The sequence below is a fragment of the Drosophila subpulchrella genome, chromosome 3R, assembly GCF_014743375.2.
Source record: "Drosophila subpulchrella strain 33 F10 #4 breed RU33 chromosome 3R, RU_Dsub_v1.1 Primary Assembly, whole genome shotgun sequence".
Taxonomy (NCBI): domain Eukaryota; kingdom Metazoa; phylum Arthropoda; class Insecta; order Diptera; family Drosophilidae; genus Drosophila; species Drosophila subpulchrella.
In genome coordinates this window covers 15,171,160-15,190,828 of record NC_050609.1, presented here as the reverse complement: position 1 = coordinate 15,190,828, position 19,669 = coordinate 15,171,160, and the positions used below count along the sequence as shown (strand labels likewise).

The following is a 19,669-nucleotide window of genomic DNA, read 5'->3' as shown; positions in this document are numbered from 1 at the left end:
ATAAAATACTAGTATTTAGTATTTTTGGTTAACCAGCCCTGGTTGTTAATCGAAGTTATCGACATTCGGCCATCGCTATCGCCGCCCCGCTGCGACAAAAAAAAAAGAATCCAAATTCGTGCTCGCTTGAAAAAAACGCTTGGAAAACAGGACGCAGACCTGTGAAAATTGCAAAAGTGCAGCTCGCAACTAAATAACCCTTAGCCCCTGTGGCCTACGCTCGAATCGCGGTGAAAAGTAGTCGAAAAACCGCGGAAAATGCGCATGCAAACGGCGTGTGGCCAGCAAATTCGCTGCAGCAGCACCGCACACAAACTCGGCCACCCACACACACACACCTAGTGTACACGAAAATAAGTGCGAAGAGAGGAGAAGACAACAGGAACTCTGTGCCAAAATAAAACCAATATACTCCACCAGTAGCCCTTAAAAAATCGGAATAACCGCATTACGTATACGCAGCGCGAGTGCTGGTAAACAAGTTGGCCCTGTTGCGATAACAATAATGTCCAAATACGATCTGCTTTATCTAACGGCGCAGCTATTGCTGGGTATGTACATATGCATATACATATGTATTGCGCTGCGGGTGTGTGGGTGCACACTTATTGGCGCCTTAATTCCCCGTCGCCATTATTGACAATACTATATTTTGTCATTACTTCCCGACACTGCCTTGTTATTTTATATTTTTTATATTCTCCACTTGCATTTTTCCCCTCGTGCGTGATTTCCAACAGCCTTCAGCGTAACATTACTACCTTATTAATATCACATGGCGCTTAAAAATGATATGGGGCGTATTCGCTTTGTGATAACCCAGTTTTTCCCATTCTAATCTTTCTAAAATCGTGAGCATGGGAACCTATAAATTAGTTATGTATCTACAAGATAATCAGTTTAAAAAACAATGAAATTGGCATTTTACCATTTTAGTAGAGTAGTAAGATCTAGTTTTATATCATAACAAAAGATTTTCTAGAAATCAACCTTTCAAATATCCCAAAAATGATACTATATCTATAAATTTTATGTGTATCTACAATATATTCAATTTAGAAAACAATGAAAGTATTTAACTTTTAATAGAGTAGTAAGATCTTTATAACAAAAGGTTTTAAAAGATCCCAAAAATGTGTCTTATAAAGAAATCAAGAGTTATGTACCAAATTCTTAATGGGTATTAATCGATCGGATATCCAATTCCCAATCTTGATCCATGTGTGTGTACGCAGAGCATTTCTTTGAATGGATTTTGCTGCATTAGGAACTTGTTGTATGACAGGTTCTGGTTTTCCCTCCCTTTCTTACTCTCTCTCCCGCCTTATCCATATCCCCCCCTCTCTCTCTCTCTCTCTCTGTGGCGCAGTGGGCTCCCTTCCCTGTTGCTGTTGTTGTTGTTTCTGCTGCTGCTGTTTCCTTTTTCCCCACAAGCGCCACTTTAAACCCATCCCTTTCTGTGTGCATAATGTGCCTGCTTATGTATCTACTTTACTATAAAGCATGCACGCTTACGAACATACACACTCGTACATCTGGCGATCCGATTACCCGAAGGGCAGTGGGGCAAAAGGTACAGCTAAGGATCGAAAAATGGTTAGGATAGAATTAAAAGATCTTTCTAAAACACCTTGAGATTGTGGAATACTAATAGGAAAGTTACCAAAAGCAAAGTTTGAGGATTCCACACTTTATATATTTTGTAATTTAAAAAAGGATTGTACTAGCTATAACGCTATTAAAATTGAGAGATATATGTCTTTAGAAATCATCAGTTAAAATCTGTATAAAATCCTTGAATAACATTCTACTAAAAATATATTCTGCTTAATAGTTCCATAGATTAACTCAAGTACAAATTACTATAATAAACCACAAGAATTCTTATTTCGAGATAGCCTTATCAACGCAATTTGCATTTCAGTAAGTGTCCCAAACCTGGACCCTCAATTTATGAAATCATTATCTAAGAATTTTTAAGACTAGTGCTAATTAATGTTGAGACCATATAAATTAGTCAAATTTGTTGTGACTGTCGTTAAATTAGAACCTCTAACGCGATTATAGCTAAGGAAGTGAACCAGATGACTCATTGACATATAATCAGGCCCACTGTGCACTGCATATCCGTGCATTGGGGCCATGCCCACTCAAAGGCTGGTGTGTGGCCAGTGGGGCTAATTCCGTGCCCAAATGGGGTGGCTTTCAATGGCATGGGCCCCAGTTTAGGACCTGACTCCTGCTGTTGGGCATGCGATATGTGTACAAAGGATAGCGCCCACAAAGAGCTCGCTCAGCGGTCCTCCCTTTAAAACCCCATTTCCCAAATGTGCTCGGCTTTATTTGCCCACCCCACACGAGCACTTCCAACCAATAATTCCATTAGCTTTGATCTTTCACCTGGTTTGTGCCAAGGTACTCATTGTGTTTTATATGATTTTAAATTGTTAAACTAAACAAATCTTAATAAACTATATTTCTCATTATTGTAGGCTGCTGCCTGATGGGTATCAACGGTTCGATCCTGCCAACTGAAATAGAATGTGAGCACTTTGACGAGAAGATGTGCAACACAACCCAGCCATGTGAAACACGGATCGAGAGATGCAAGTTGGAGGCGGATAAGTTTCCCAGCTGCTATGTCCTCTGGTCGGTCAGCGAGACAACGGGTGAGCCTGGCGAAGAATTAGCCCTGTTTTCAGGCATACTGATTGATTTGGGTACTCTCTTTCCCTACCCCCAGGCGTCCTGCGAATCAAGATGAAGGGCTGCTTCACGGACATGCACGAATGCAATCAGACGGAGTGCGTGACCAGCGCCGAGCCACGGCAGGGAAACATCAACTTCTGCTGCTGCAAGGGATCGCGCTGCAACTCCAACCAGATGTATATTAGAAGCACCACGGAGGCAACCACACAAGGTGGGTTCAGTTTCGGTTTCGGATTTGGATTCATATTGCTGCTGCGTGGATTTGTCTTTGGGGTGTTTACCCCAATTTTGTTATTTTTTCGTTTGCATATATTTTTTGTTTGTTTTTTGCCTCGTTTTTTTTATTGCATCTTCAAGTTGCAAAAGAGAGGAGGCGTACGCTTCGCCCACCAAATCCCTCTCCTGCCATCCGAGGCAACGTTTTTCGTGTTAACGAACTCTCGACGCGAAGTGGCACCCGCTCCCCCATCACTCGCTCCATCCACAGGCCCCATCAACCCCCTTTTGGAGCCGCATGTGTTGCAATTTCTGCCCTCCTGTGCACGTTCGCTGGTTCGTTTTTATTTTTATAGTAAGGTACCCCAACTGGTTCGGGTATATTGCGTTCGCCTATGGGGTGCAGCAGCAAGAAGTAGTTGTTTCCGTGATTTGTTAGAATTAGAGTCGAGTTTCAACGATGATATATATCAAACAAGTAGGATTCCGGAAAAATTATATATTTTATAACCCATTTAGTGAACCATATCCGTTTTCTTACTAGGAAAACTAATCCAATAATTTTTTGTTTTAGTATCATTCTTATAACTATGCGATCCAATACAAGTTTACAGTCTTGTTAAATCTCATAAACATTAATTACGTTAATATTTTTCAATGATCTCTTTATTATAATACAAACCGCAGTTCTTTTTAAAGTCACTTAAAGACATATAATGATTATACCTAATACCAGGTATCTCAGAGTCGGTTGACTGTCCTTTTGCATTTCTTCTTGCTTTTATTTTGGGATGTTACTGCTGCCTTTGACTTCGGAGCCCTGTGCTGCCAGGGCGTCTTTTGTGCCCCGCTCTTTGTTGTTTTGTTCTTGGGCCTAGCTCGCTTTTATCTCGAAACAAAATGAGGGGAAAAAGAGATGCGAAATTGGGGGCGAACTTTCGTTTTTTGGTTTTCGTTTTGCCATTCATAGCAACCCCACCAGCAGCTGCAGGTGCATGCCGCCACTCGAGATGTTGTTCACCTGTGGCCAGGCCAGGCCAGGCAACGTTTAAAGCCCTCTTTAATGTTCGTTCCCGTGTGTGTCCTTGTATCGTTGCAGTGCCCAAGGAGAAGACGCAGGACGGCAGCAATTTGATATATATCTACATCGGCACCTCCGTCTTCAGCGTGCTCATGGTCATAGTTGGCATGGGCCTGCTTCTCTACCGACGCCGCAAGCAGGCGCATTTCAACGAAATACCCACGGTGAATATTCCTTTTGTGGTTTTTTTTTAAATACAAATTTTAATTATGCCGAATTCAACCCTACAGCACGAGGCTGAGATCACCAATTCGTCGCCGTTGCTGAGCAACCGTCCCATACAACTGCTGGAGCAGAAGGCCAGTGGCAGATTCGGTGATGTGTGGCAGGCCAAGCTGCACGGCCAGGATGTGGCCGTTAAGATCTTCCGCATGCAGGAGAAGGAGTCGTGGACCACGGAGCACGATATCTACAAGTTGCCCCGCATGCGACACCCCAACATCCTAGAGTTTCTGGGCGTGGAGAAGCACATGGACAAGCCGGAATACTGGCTGATATCCACTTACCAGCACAACGGATCGCTGTGCGACTACCTCAAGTCACACACTATCACATGGCCAGAGCTGTGTCGCATTGCCGAGTCCATGGCCAATGGATTGGCCCATCTGCACGAGGAGATCCCTGGCTCGAAAACGGATGGGCTTAAGCCCTCGATAGCTCACCGAGATTTCAAGTCAAAGAATGTGCTGCTCAAGAGCGATTTGACGGCCTGTATAGCTGACTTTGGCCTGGCCATGATCTTCCAGCCGGGCAAGTCCTGTGGCGACACACACGGCCAAGTGGGCACCCGTCGTTATATGGCCCCTGAAGTGCTTGAGGGAGCGATTAACTTCAACAGAGACGCCTTCTTGCGCATAGACGTGTACGCCTGCGGCCTGGTCCTCTGGGAGATGGTGTCACGGTGTGACTTTGCCGGCCCCGTCGGCGAGTTCCAGCTGCCGTTTGAGGCGGAACTGGGCCAGAGGCCCACGCTAGATGAAGTTCAGGAGAGTGTGGTAATGAAGAAGCTACGCCCTCGCTTGCTGAGCTCCTGGCGCGCACATCCCGTACGTCCTATAATCTAATCAAATTGAATGGTTTATAATATTCTTGTTTTGTCACAGGGTCTAAATGTGTTTTGCGACACCATGGAGGAGTGCTGGGATCACGACGCCGAGGCCCGTCTCAGCTCGTCGTGCGTGATGGAACGCTTTGCGCAGCTCAACAAGTATCCCTCGGCTCAGATGCTGATCAAGAACCACACCAACATTGACGACGCCAAGGAGTCGACGAACTGCTTATAGAAGCGGTACTAAGCCACAGACAAGCGATAGGAGCTGTGGCTTAAAAGTAATTCAGTCGAAGCCTCTTGCCTAGCAGCGGATAGTTTGATAAGCTAGCGCGGTCGTGTGACGTTTCACTTGTAGTTTAATAGTTTGTAGTACCATTATCAGCAGCTATAGCTCAACAATTTAGTAGGGTGGGTCGATTTATTAAAAAGAAGTCGTTCGGTGGTCCGTTGAAAGCTTAGTTAGGGAATGTAACACCTTTCTTTAGATCAATGTTGCATCGATTTTTAGATTAGAAATTGACCCAATCTGAACAAAGAGCATTAGATGTGGTGCTATGTGCATAAATGTGTAGCTACTCATCCGACATTGACTTCATTGACTGATAACCATAAACTGATAAATATAAACCAAGCATATAACGTACAATTTGTTTGCCCTCAGACAGTAGTTTGTGTGCAAAAGTAATCTGTTGGACATTATTGTCAAGCCTTTTTAACTATAATTTTATTTGTGCGTTATCGAATGCCTCCATATAGTAATAGTTATACTTACTCGATAAGAATTAAGGTATTTCAATATAATTTGAATAATTTTAGTTATAATTTTACTTTGTAGTCGTAACGTTTTTATTTCGCGCACGAGCGTGCATGTGTTTCAATGTTGTATTTTGAATAAAAAATACTTTTAACTCCATCCTAACCATATGATTTTATATTATTTTGTAATTGATTTTAATTTTATATTTCCAAACCTAGTGCCAATGACCCTCAGAAATCACTTAGCCATGATAAACGTGTAATTATATAATTGTATTCTAACTCTACTGGACAGTACAAGCAACACCTGAAGTTTTCAAAAGAAAGTTTCTTTTTAACGAGAACCTAACTTAAGCGCATATACAATATAAAATATGAACTATACTCTTTATATACACACCACACACACGCATAGCAGGTTTAAATGAAGCACACGCTGCGACTCATTGTCAGCATTAAATCTAAAAATCAAATTGAATATTTAACCCGAGGGGACAGCACACACTGCAAGAAACTTAGATCTTAAAACCATGAGTAAGTATGTTAAATATTGTTAAAAATGTAGTAGGTCTTATCATGTTAGCACAAGTACCAACTGATTAGCCACGGAAAATGTATCTTGATCTATAGGTAATTTAAGAGAGTCTTGGCAATATGTATTTTCTTTCGAGTTACTTGAAACTTTTTTGCGCAGCATCAGTTCTCATCAATGTCTAAGCATCTGAAATATTTCTGGATTGTCACTTAAGATATCAACTAAACACAATACACAACACGAAACAAAACAAACAAAGCTTCATTACCTGATTTTTTTGAGCAACTTACAACAAAAATAGTTTATTACGCAAAAACAAAACGAAAACAACAAAGTAATCTTAATAATAGAACGAATTTTGTTATGCTGTAATTAATTTGTATAATTTTCATTGGTGCTGAAAGATCATTGCGACGAAAACGATGATAATGATGATAATAAGAAACGAATTCAAAAACAAACAGTATTTAAAGAGCGAAGAAAATATGAAATATTTAATCAAAGTAGTTTGTTACATATCAGAATGCTACATGGGGAAATGCAAGATAATATACATAGCTCATTCCGAAACGATTGCAGAGAAATTTTTTATAACATTATACAAGGCAATAACAAGCCAACAGCAATTTTGGTATATTTTTTATGCATTTCATAGGTAAAAACGAGTTTATGAGCAGTAAATTTATAAAAATCTTTTTAAAACACCCCATTTTCGATTATCATCAGCAAAGTTTTATAAAAAACAGTATGCGAAGAATATATACGAAATGACAGTGAGTCGTGTTAATAAGAAGTTTACGATTAACAATGAGATCTTTGATAATAATGGATTTAAAATAAATAAGCAAATGTTTGATAAATCAAATCCGCAGTGTGTTTTTCCTCAATAAAAATACAAATTCTTTTCCAGCTTTCTTGCCTCGTTTTATTACAATTGTCCTCCATAAACATACAGACCAACTGGATTATATAGTTCAACAATACGGTTAGGAAAACTTAGCCAAGAGCTACACATATCAGATACAAATATTTATACGAATAATATTAGGTATAAGGTTTATTACTGGGGGGGAGTTTTTAGAGTTATGTCCCTCATATAACTTACTAAACAAAATCGAACGTATATAGAGACTCTAGTACAGGCTTAATTGATACAAAATATATATATATTTACAATCTTCTACGTAGTTTGTGACTTTGGACCATTTCAGTTGTAGTTCTACGTTCAATCTCTCGCTCCACCGCAGTCTGTTTAATAGACTTATCAGACTTATCCATAGCTTCGTAACTCTCTTTCTCTTTCTCGGGGAAAAATCGATCTCTATCAAATGCAAATATATAAAGCATTCCAAGTCCTGTGCGTTCTGAATGGGTGTCTTACTAAAATATATACGTGTAAATCTATATTGATTCTGTTTCGCATTCCGTCTTTGTGTATAATCACCTAAACCCTAATCCCTCGCCATATTCAGCTTACGTTATCGAGTATATCTTTATTGGGCTCTGGGACTACATCTAGGCTAAACATGTACAATAAATATGGTATAAATAGGTATTGATGTATATATATAAGTACTTATAGAGTTTGTACGATATGTTTGTCCTAGGGAGAAAACTTTGCAATTGGAGATACAAGATACGATATACGAGAGTATGCAGTTAGGGACGGTTTCTAGGTTCGTAAAGCGATCGCACTAGTGGTTTGGACTAGACGGGCAAAGGGGTGGAGTGTCTTTATAGAGTTATACAAGAATATATAGATGCCACTGTGCAGCAGGTAAAAAATCAAACTCTCTGTTGTCATTCTGTAAGCAGTTCGCAAATATTAACCACACCAAAGTAATTTCTGCACAGCGTTGGATAAAGCTTATTTAATATATATAGTTTAGTAGGTCTCATCTGACCCACCGCCACCGGATACGCCGCATTTGGAGCGAAGGATGGCCGCCAAGCGCTGGGTGAGCGGTTCTGTTGGGGATTCGGAATCGCTGCAGGAGGCGGAGGGTACTTTGTTGCCTGAATTGCAGGGAGGTGAGAATTTATTAATATACACAAACATTACTTCAGTCATTAACTTGCCATTGCTCACGTCCAGGTCAGCTGATGGATTATCCTTCAGGCCAAAGTTGAGACTGACGGGCACGATGTCGTCCTCCTCCTCCAGCAGCAGGCTGGAGTAGGAATGTGTGGTGTTGTCGCTGCGCCCGCCACCGCCGCTCGAGGAATTCCTGGAGGATCCCGAATCATTGTGGGAATGGGAATGGGTATGAGAGTGATGGTGGGTGTGCACGGCCAAAGCAACCGGATCCTGTCCTGCATCGTCGATGGGCAGCTCGAAGTCATCGCCACTGCTGCTGCTCTCCTCCTCCTCCTCCTCGCCATCCATCACATCCACGTTGTCAATCTCATCGTCACCCCATCCATTATCCTCCTCCTCCTCCTCCTCGGAGCAGTTGTTGCTGCTCTCGCTGCCATCACCATCTGCATCTGCATCCGCATCCTCGTCTGCCTCTCCTGCCTCGTCCCCGTCAACATCCGCCTCCACATCGGAGGCATGCAGATCCAGAGCCAGGTCGGGTGATGAAGATTTATTGTAGTTCTCATCGCTGTCGCTGGATGTGGTCACTGGGGCAAACAGATAAGGATTAATTGAGTGGCCTGGCTGTTCATCAGCCCACTTACCTGCCCTCAACTTTTCCAGGATGAGCGGATAGAACTCTTTGGCCGTGGCATTGTTGGGCTCGTATTGCAAAACTATATAAGGGAAATGGAAAATATATTGTAAGCCCAAGGATTTTTACTTAACTTTTTCACTTATATGTTATTAATGAGATAAAAATCATTTGATGCTTAATTAAATGTGATATATAATTATAGAACAGTTAAATTTACAATCGTTTTAAAATATTTTCAACGAATTAACCAATAAGTTAATTTTTAGATTTTACTTAGGATAATCTCTGGATTCATTTTGGAATTTCTTAATCAATTTAAAAATATTTTACAATAACGTACAGTATTAGTAAGTATTAGAGTAAATATCAATAAGCTAAGTTTTATCTAAAAATAAGAATAATACACTTCTAAACCTCAGGATGCGCCTAATTTAGTTGTATATGATATCTCAGCCATCCCTGAGCTCAATAAAATTTTAAATGCAGCTCTCGAAAGTACGGTGACATACTTTGGTGCCTGATTTTTATTCTACTCACTCAATTTGCAATATTTCAATGCCTTTTTGTAGTCCTTCAGCATCACGGCAGACAGGAACTGCAGGAGAAACAAGGAAAGCACAGTACAGAAAAGGTGCATTGCACAGTACACGTTTAAGGGAATGCTATTAAATCCCTTTGAAATTCTCATAACATCTCAACAACAAAAGGCTTATATATGTACCCATATATATCACCATCCCCTCGATCTACTGGCCCACTTTTGTGGGACGCACAAAAAAGTTGACTCTGCTGAAAGTTGAATGCGCTCGAAAGCAATTTATTAGCAATCAATAAGCTGGCCAAGTGCGCTCGGTGCCGTAATCCTTCCGAAAGGACTTTAACTTAAATCCGCAATCTCCGTTGGCAGCACAGCAATTTGCATTTGCATAAGTTCCTGCCAAGGATCCCCATTGTTGTTGGCGTTGGGCAACAAAGGGGAATTGTGGCACGCTTAGATAATGATAATGAATGAAAAGGGGTTTTTTTTTATAGAGGGCAACAGCTGTTGTTTAAATAATAATGCCAAAGGATTAGAAAAGGTTAGGTGAACTAAGAGTTTACTGAAAGGAAATATTATTATAAATTGTTTAATTTTGAAAATTGGTTATTAGGTAGGTATAGTTAGGTATATACTGGTATAAAAAATAACACTCGATAAATCAAATTACACTAAACTTAAGGAATATTTATGGGTTGTCTAGATCCCTAAAAAAATGTAATAAAAAATAACACTAAAAATAAAAAATCCAACTTTACTACAAGGAAACTTAATGTCTTATATTATTTGACAATATTGTAGGTTACTTTTAAGAATGTTTTTAAGAATCTGCTTTTTATGGATAAGAACTAGCTGCCACCCCTTTGAATATTTTTCTTCCTTAACAAAAATCCCATGGGCAACCTAAAACTTGGTCTGTTTGTATAGAAACTTTAGTTGGCAGTTTTCGTTTCCTCTTTTCGAGGACTTGGCTAACCTGAATTACACTTACCTCGGCTAGAAACTCAGTGGGCGCGGATATGCTCTCGTCGGCATCCGTGTACTCGGATAGGCTCTGGCTGAGGTCCTCGCTGGAGGCGGAAGTGGGCAGACCGGAAGCGGAAGCTGCGGCTGCGGCTGCAGCTCCGTTCATTATGCTTATGTTGTTTGTCGTGGCCATCATGGCCGTAGATGCACCTGTTCCAGCTGTGGCTGTCGTGGTTGAAGTGCTGGCCGGTGCACCTGCTCCGATTAGGCCATTATCGTTGTCCATTTGGCCATTGCTGCTGTTTGGCCTGACCGCATAGACCCCATTGCCATTCGACTTGTCCATGGAGAGAAGCTGCAAAAAGGTGATTTAAGTTCCTGACCGTCGGTTACAAGGCTCTCAACAAATACTCACGTTTGACATGATCTCCGATAGCAGTTTTAGCAGAATTTTGCAATCTTCAATTTAGCATTTTCATTGGCTTGTCTGAAATGACAATTAGAAAAGGCGCATAAATTTGAATTTCTATTGATCTAGATTCAAGATTGTAAGAGACCGCAGTGCAGCAACTGTATCGATTTCGATGCTTATCCCTAATTGGATGGGATACCATTGCCCCACTTTCGACCTTCACTTTCTGGGCAAGTTGGTAAGAAAAAGGCAGGCCACAAAGAGCGTTGGAAATTCGTTAAATGTCAAATGCTAATTCCACTTCCGCTGGATGAGCGCAGACATTCGCTTTCTAGCTAACCTTACAGATAAATTTAGACCAACTGCACTTAAGCAAAAGGATATACTTTTTTTATAATGATTGCTTACATTTTTCTTAGCTTTTAAGAAATGATCCAAAATATATTATAATATAAAATAATATATTTTTGATGAGGCTTGCTGGAAGGGTTACTTTAAATTTGTCATATATCATTTGACATATTTTAAATCTTTTTTTCTAGTTTTTTAAGCATTGATAAATCTACTAAAATGTAATATTGAAAATAAATTGGCTCTATAAAATGTTTCCTAATGCATTTACACTTTTTAGTAACTTAAAAAGGTTTTAAGAATGGCAGGAATCAGAACTAAAGCACACATTTTAAGAGGATAATTTCCAAGATAAACACATTTTCGGCAGTGCACTTTTTAGAGTGTTTCGCACAAAAAGCGAAATTCAATGATGCGGTTGATGTGCTGTTGGGGGTGGGATTTTCGCCAGCGGCTTTTCTTTGGCCAACTAGTTGAATAGGCCAACTCGACACGCGAACATACGAGTATTTGCCGGCTGCGAAAGCCAAGTGTGAGGGGGGCAAATGAGCGGAATTGTTGGCGTTCTTCGCTGGGAACGGGCGTTTAATTGGCGAGCGACATGCACCACGCCTCGGGGTATGCAATGAATTTTTCGGTTATTTATGCAGCATTTGCAGACAGCCAGCGAAGCGCAAGTGTGTGCGTGCGAATGTATCTGTGTGTGGTGTGTGTGTGTGCCGGCTGTCTGCTCCTTTCAATAATTGAAAGCACTCGCCGTCAAGGACTCGAGGGCCGTCATTAAAAACAATAAATTTGCTTTAATGCTCGACAGGCGAATGATTTACTCAGTGGCCCTCTGGTTACTGGTGTGCACAGAGAAAAAATAAAACCCATCAATCGGATTGTTTATTCTATTAGTTTGGAACTTGTGCTAAGAACAACATATTCACGCACTTAAGATCATAAAAAATCAATATGTTGAAGTATAGCTTATTGGCATTGTAGACCTTTACTAATATTATGACGTGGATCATTCCCTATTATAAGGTAGGAGTATTACCGTTCATTGATATAAGTCTTTTAAGTTTATAGACTGTTTTAAGGAATGATATCTACAGAACAAATCTCATAAGTACCTTAATTTCTTTCAGTGCCCTTTTCTTTTGGCTGCAAAATCAATACCAATAATTGCAGTAATAATAATAATAATAATCTTTGCGACGTGCTAAAGCCATAACTGACATGGCTTTTACTGCTGACTGCTTGTTTACTGCTCCGGATGGCCCCTTAATTGTATTTTGTGCCCAATCCCATTGCATTGAATCCTAATTGCCGGCTGCCCGTCTCTGTCACTCGGAGACAGGCTCTCTCTTTCTGTGTCTCTGCAAACAACACGTCAGTCAGTCAATTGTCTGCGATTTGTTTACTCGTCGGTTGATCCTTTCTGGCGTTTCCAAATGTCAGACATGTCTGGGTCCATCCTGTCACGCAACTCTATCGTAGGTCTGCAGCCATTTTCCCAATCGTATATCTGTATTTTTTGCTAATTTTCGACCCAGACTTTTACAAGGTTGCGAAAAAAAAGCAAAAACATGTTGCTCTATGGCGATGGAACTGTTTTGTGGATAAAAGCTTTTAAAAGTACTTTGCGACTACTCACCATGTGCCACAATTCTCATGACAGCTTTAATTTTTGCTTCTAGTAAACCCTTTACTTTTCCGGTCTTAAGCACTAACTTATTCAGTGGAGCTCAATTAACACGAGTGGAAAAACTAATTTCAAAACAAGTTTCCCTCTGAGTGATTCAGCGTTTCGAAAGTTGCTAAAGCAGTTAAAAACTAAAGTTTCGTTCTTGCCAGTCACAAGATTTTAAACCAACTAAAGAAATAAGAAAGCAGAACCAAGCTGTTGATTAAAAGACATGTGCGGATTTAAGATATGTCAAATAAATTGCTACTTTAAAATTTTATTTTTACTATGTTATTTGAAATTTTCAGATATACTACTAACAATATAGAAATGCAACGCAATTTCTACACAATTTATGGTCAAAGCTTAATTGATGCCATTATGCTATCGACATTTTATAACGATAATGATGACCCCCATTAATTAGTTGAAAGTGTTTTTCTGAAAATCTTTTTCACAAACCTTAATTTATGTGATTTTTTGAACAGCAGCTGCAAAATTGTCGATACTTGGAATTGAACTTAATGGAAAAACTTTGAGACCACAAACACTATGAGACCACAAACAGGTGCTGGCAGCGTACTCAAATCATTTTCATTTGCATAATTAAAATGTCTACTGGCAAATTGAATTTCCATACCAGGGCTGCGGCCTGTTACCTGGCCTTAACCGGAAACCCCCTTGGGGTTGAACCAAATCTAAAGTCGGCGAACCGGAAAGTTATGTATGTGAGGAACGTGTGCCCCAAAACGTATATATACCTATATATGTACATATGTTCTATGCGTCATGGGGTCAGATGGCGGCCACAGTGCAGTAAAATTGCATAAAAAGCCATTGCTGTTACTGCAATTCGGTTGTCCAGTTTGAAAATGCGCCGAATAATTTATAACAAACACTTAAATGCGACTGCGATACCAATCCCCAGCCAGACCCATTCGAATGTTGCCAAATTGCCGGCCTGTTGGGGCTTATTTGAGCCAAAACAACATGCAATATGTAGTCGATGTCCCAACGCCTGCCAACAACTAACCAAAACCCACCGACCAAGAGACCAATAGACCAACCAAAGGAGCAGAAGCTACCGAGCCGAAGGTCCTTGCCACTGGCCAGTCAAAACACGAGCCGTTAATGAGTTTTCCTTTTAATACATTTTTTAGCCGGCCAACAATGCCGACGAGCCCATCTGGACAGGCCCATCGATGCAGATAGAAAAAATTATAGAAATAGATTTATACATTTTTAGACCTTTTTCATTTTTCATAGGTTCAAGTACAGAAAAAAGTTGAAGATGTATGATGATCATTTTAATAAAATTCAGTAATAATTATATTTAGACACGGGACTTATCATTTTGATATGATTACCATCTTGCTTTTTGCTCTCTTTCTCTTTTTTAGGGACTTTCGAATACTGCTAGACTAACCATGAGATTATCAAGTTATCCTTATGTTATTTTTCTGTGCACTAATGCAGGTAACATTTAAATATCATACCAAAATATGAAACAATTATTCAGAATGTCTAATTTTTCAATGTTTAAAATTTCTAAGGCTGTTAAATTATTTCCCTTCATTAAAATGTAATCCAAGAAAAACTGTATTTTCTATCATGAGGCTTTCTTTATAAGCATACCTGATGAATTTATGCCAAAATTCGATGCTGTTTTTTCTTTCTGTGTGCTTACTTGGCTAAATGTCATCAATAAAAGGCGAATTTATGATAGAGCATAAATATATGTGTGTGTTTATACAGCCAAACGACTTTGGGAACTGTAATAACAATTCTTGGTATATTTTGTATTTACTTCCTCCCTTTGGCTGGACTCTAGTACAGTTGCAGTACTTGAAAAGGACGTGGGCCAAATTGCATGATTATAATGATCGCCCTAAAAACGTTGTTATCGCTTACAGCCATTGCAATTACGGTTGCAGCACTTTGAGCAGCTGCCAAGCGTTGGCCATTTAACTCGTTCTCCGTTGCCCAAATATTATGGTAATAGTGTTCAAAAAGTACCTTTCGTTTGCAATGGACCGTTGAATTTTCATCGAAAGTTTGGCTCTTTGATTCAGGGTAAATTGGCTTGTGTAAGCTGCTTTCTAAGCATTCTATGTAAGCCTGGTTATGAAAGAGGGCTTAGAAATTCCTGGCAGTCCAAAGGAATAGATGAAAATAGCATTGCCATTTTTTTTATTAAATTCCAGTCAATTGAATCGACAACTAATAACATAAAGTAGGTCAAAACTTTTCAAGAAAACTTCTTTAAAGCAGTTTAATATTAGTCTGGAAAATCTTCAGCAGTTTTATTTCCAAACTTAAATGTCTTTCTTAGCATAAGTACATCACAATAAAGCCATTTAAAGCCAAACTCATATTTTATCGGTCTATAGGTATTATAATACTGCAAAGAAAAGTTTCTGCAGAGCGAAAAACTTGTCTATGGCAAGTTTAATTTGGCACCACCCCTCGAAGAACCGCCCCCCACCACCGAAGGACGGGCTGTGGGTGGTGGTTCGCTGTGGTCATTGGCTTTGCATGGATTACAATCGATATTTGGCGGATGGGGCGGCTGGTTATCTATTCGTCTGTGCGGTTTAGTTCGCCACCGAAGCGGCAAATAAGCAATTATGCTGTGTGTTACATTTTCTAAAACACGCCGCCATACACGGCGTATGCGCAATATTTTCCATTTGACTCTGAGGCTTTGCCCCCAACAATGCGGCTTTTCTCGGCATTGTATTGTCAGGCTTTGGTTTGTCGTACCCGCATTATACCTAAACAAGAATTTCTATATGCCCATATGTGCATTCTGCTCCTGAGATCCTTTCTAGCCTCCACTCAGTCATTCTGTCTGCTGCCGTTCATTCATTCACTCAGGCACTCATTCACTCACTCACTCACTGACTCACCCACCGTCTTACGGCGCAAAAGTCATCCAAGTGGTAATTAAAATTATAGCAACAATGCGACGGCTTCTGGGCCAAGAAAACGATGAAGAGGGTGCATAAGCCGCTGGCAGAAAACGAAGCGGAAACGCTGGCTGTTTGTGCAGCACACACGCTAACAAGTTGCGGCTGCTTACATATTTGCTACAAAAAGGACACTCTTTCGCACAGGCCAGCTTTGACATCTTGAAATATTTATGAGTGCCCGCCAACTCGACCCAAAGACGCTGGTGACAAGCCAAGAAGAGGCTAAAACAAAAACCAAACCAGAAAAAATACTGTATGCACTAAGTCAGCAAAGTGCAGAATGTAGGTCTTTAAACAAAATTACTCAATTCCAGGCTTTTTCTCTTTTAAATTTAATTGGGCTATTTCACAATTTTAGATTTAAAAGGCACCCAAATAATAATTCAAACAAGAACGCAATATAAATAGAGTTTATTTTATTTTTTGCTTGATTTATCCTTATCCATATAATCATATTCGGTATAGTCCACAGTCTCATTTGAAACAGATATCTTCTCCTTATTGTCCTTCTCTATATAATCATATTCTCTATAATCGGCAGTCTCACTTAAGACGGATCTGTCAGTAGTAGAATACTTAATTTCGTTTTTCAAATAACCATTTTTAGTATGGTCAGTAGTCTTATTTGAGATGGATTTATCAGTAGTAGACTCCTCATTCTCCATATCCATATAATCGATATAGTCAACAGTCTCATTGGAAACAGATTTGCCGTTAATATAGTCTTCCAAATCATATATAAAGTCCTGCTTTTGTGGGTGCACTGTTTTTCTACTTGTGGGAACTGTGGTGGGTTTTTTAGTGGTTTTTCTGGTGGGTTTTCTGGTAGGACGCTTTTGAATTTTTTTGGCATAAATACAGGTATTTTCACAAGCTATCTTGGTATCGTACGCATTAAATCCGACTATGACGCACTTGAGTTTGATCATAAGGCATTTTCCAATTGACGTGGAATAATAAAATACGTAGTTTGTCATGAGGCAGGTGCCGTATGCTCTGGGCTTTACGCGACAATATTTTGAAACTTTGGCCATCATGATACCAGAGATCAGCAGAAGGGTCACAATCACTTTAAGAATCATTTTACTTAGTTTTGTGATGTCGAACTGATGTATCGCATTTACAATCAATATTTTTAAGTGGAACTGATTGGTAAATCGATTTGCACGTTATGACATTTTTATTTTTTGAAAATAATTACTAACGCTTTTAAATTATAAAAAAAAGAGCCATTTAATTTGTATTTACCTAATATATGATTTTTTCTCTTTCAATATCGGGTTAAAATTAATAATACGTTGCTATTACAAATAATAATAGCCTACACATAAGTCCTGAATCCGCTACTGACAGCAAATAACATAATAAATTATAGGTGTCCAATGTTTATAGATAACATATGTTTAATATTACGTTATTTAGTTATTCTTTGTATTGTTAGGGTAAATTCATATCCTTTCCCTCAGTCTCTGTGCGATTTGTCACTACGTTAACTGCAGTCCACAGTGATTTTCCGATTAGAGAAATAGAATAATTGTTTGGTTCTTCTAAAACAAAACCTTAAACATAATCCAGCTTTTCCATGGGCAATCCCATGCACCTTCTTTGGCATGCCAATAGGCATTGATGTTGGTTTTCCCCCACAATAAAGGATGTAAAAGTCTCTCTTACGCACTTTTTCCACAAGGTTTCCTTCAGGGGAGTATTACCAACTGATTTTGGCTTATACCGACATTCCCTTCTTAGGATTCTTCGCAGATCGGCACTCAATACCAGGAGAAGCAGCACAATGATCATCCTCGATCTGTACCTTCTATCGAACTGAAATTGGCTAGACTAACTTACTAAGTGGAACGTATCTGTAAGTCGATTTGTACGCTTATTAACTTAAAGAACGTATAATATTACATTCTTAAGAACATTAGACGGGAGGGATAGGTGTAGAAACATGGTATTAATGACAAAAAAAAAAAACAAAACATTTTTTATTTTTTAGAAACTCTTTTTCTATCTTAACCTTCATTCTGAACTAGTAATATATTTTATTTTGTATTTCCTCTTGTGTTTTTTCAAAGCTAACAACATTCTGGATATGCCGTGAAAACCCAGAGGGTTAAGTTCCGCATTGCTAGGTGAGGACTTACGGGGGTCTCGAGTTGATCGTTTAGCACATCATTAAAAATGCTTTGCTGTGCAGAAAGTTTCGAGTACTCGGCACTCTCGTGTGGCAACCGTTGCTGCTCTCGAGTGGCAGAAATAAATAATTAAAATTTACAAAAATCCCAACCAGAAGAGCTCACATTTCCCGCCAAGGACGAAGGTTAATGCGTCCTCTACGCGGCGGCGAATGTGATGGTGATGCAGGGGAAATATATGGCATAAATTTTACTGGCCTGCTGACAGGGCAGCCTCTACACCTACCTGCAATTATTTACGAGGAGTGTCCACCTGGTTAATGCATATCCAGCCTCTTGGATTTTTTCCGAGTTGCGGTTTGGAGCCAACAGCAGGTCCCAGGATTAATTAACGCAGAGTCCCCGGACTTCACTCGAATCAAAGATTCTGCGGCGTGGGTAAAACTAATTAACTTGTGTTTTCCCTGGCTTCTACGCAGTTGAAGCTGCAAAAACGCCTGAAAGAGTTGGCCTTTGCACACACACACAATACGAGTCCTTCGAAAATGGTCCTATTATTACGCGGAAATATTTAATTTTCGGATGCACAATCTTAGGATATTTATCCAAGTTACAAACTGCAACTTTAACTTTTAAGTACTTTGTTGCAGTGGAAAATGGAAACGTTTTTCTCCTAGGTGAAGTGAAATTCGTTCCGCCTTTTTGCGTCGCAGTTTCGCTTAATTAACAGAGTCGACGACTGAACGAAATGTCCTTTTTATACACACTTGTTCGCTTTTACCTTGCCTAGGGGAAAGCTTTCTCCTCTCTCCGACTCTCTTTCGCCAGCTTTCTCTCTCTCCCAGTTAGCTTTGCTCTCGCTTTTGTGAATACCTTGTATATAAGGTATTGCGAGGTATGATATGATGTGCACTCAACAGTTATTTAGAAAAGGTAAGGGAACAATAAAATTATGTTTATTAATTATGTTAAATTGGCTAAAGGCTAAAAAATATACAACTTTAAAATGAATACAGATTTTAGGAACTATAACTTAAAGATTTATCAAAAAAATTAAAAAAAAAATTCTGAAATCCTTTTGAAATCTTTAATTTTACAAACTGAAACTCGTTTTTATATAGTTGAACTCATTGAATGCTTAAATTTAATAAATTATATTTATCAAGATCCTTTTTATTACTTTCTAAATTGTTTCTTAAATTTGGAAAATTTAATAATGAACATATATATATTTTAAAAATATTTTTAAGTATTTTATATTATTTGCAATGATTTTGCTTATTCATTTTTTTGACGCCTTTACAAAAGTACTTTTCCTTATAAAATATGAATTTAGTATTTAATAAGTTTTTATGGTATTTTAAATTAAGTCTGTTTGAATTCTCAGCTCCCTAAAAGCTCTTCTCTCACCTTTTGCGAGCTTTCTCTCTCTCACTCTCTCTCTCTGGCTGCGTTACAGTACGAAAACAAAACAAACAACAGAGCGGAGCGGATCCGGAAATGGTGCAGGCCAAGAGACTGATGGCCGACTGATTGTGGCCATGTTGTCTGCCCTGCAACTGTGTGTGTGCATATCTGTGAGAGGGTATGGGTGTGGGAG

General features: G+C 39.4%; 2 protein-coding genes across 3 annotated transcripts; one reads left to right on the top strand and one right to left on the bottom strand.

Annotated features, from left to right (window-relative positions):
* Window positions 1–72: 72 nt before the first annotated feature.
* LOC119547983 (activin receptor type-2B) lies at window positions 73–5,976 on the top strand. The gene is made up of 6 exons (XM_037855043.1): window positions 73–551; window positions 2,493–2,669; window positions 2,744–2,920; window positions 4,025–4,170; window positions 4,237–5,052; window positions 5,110–5,976. The coding sequence occupies exons 1-6, from the start codon at window positions 506–508 to the stop codon at window positions 5,287–5,289; spliced, it is 1,542 nt and encodes a 513-aa protein (XP_037710971.1). The 5' UTR covers window positions 73–505; the 3' UTR covers window positions 5,290–5,976.
* Window positions 5,977–7,250: 1,274 nt separating this feature from the next.
* Window positions 7,251–18,796, bottom strand: LOC119547993 (serine-aspartate repeat-containing protein F). 2 transcript variants are annotated; one of them, XM_037855055.1, is made up of 7 exons: window positions 18,356–18,796; window positions 10,943–11,014; window positions 10,553–10,882; window positions 9,561–9,618; window positions 9,031–9,102; window positions 8,428–8,973; window positions 7,251–8,364 (listed from the first exon to the last, which is right to left on the bottom strand). In XM_037855055.1, exons 2-7 carry the CDS (start codon window positions 10,949–10,951, stop codon window positions 8,234–8,236), a joined length of 1,146 nt encoding a protein of 381 aa, XP_037710983.1. In that variant the 5' UTR covers window positions 10,952–11,014; window positions 18,356–18,796; the 3' UTR covers window positions 7,251–8,233. The 2 variants fall into 2 exon arrangements, with proteins under 2 accessions (XP_037710983.1, XP_037710990.1); XM_037855062.1 differs by lacking the exon at window positions 18,356–18,796 and adding an exon at window positions 17,610–17,628.
* Between the last annotated feature and the right edge of the window lie 873 nt (window positions 18,797–19,669).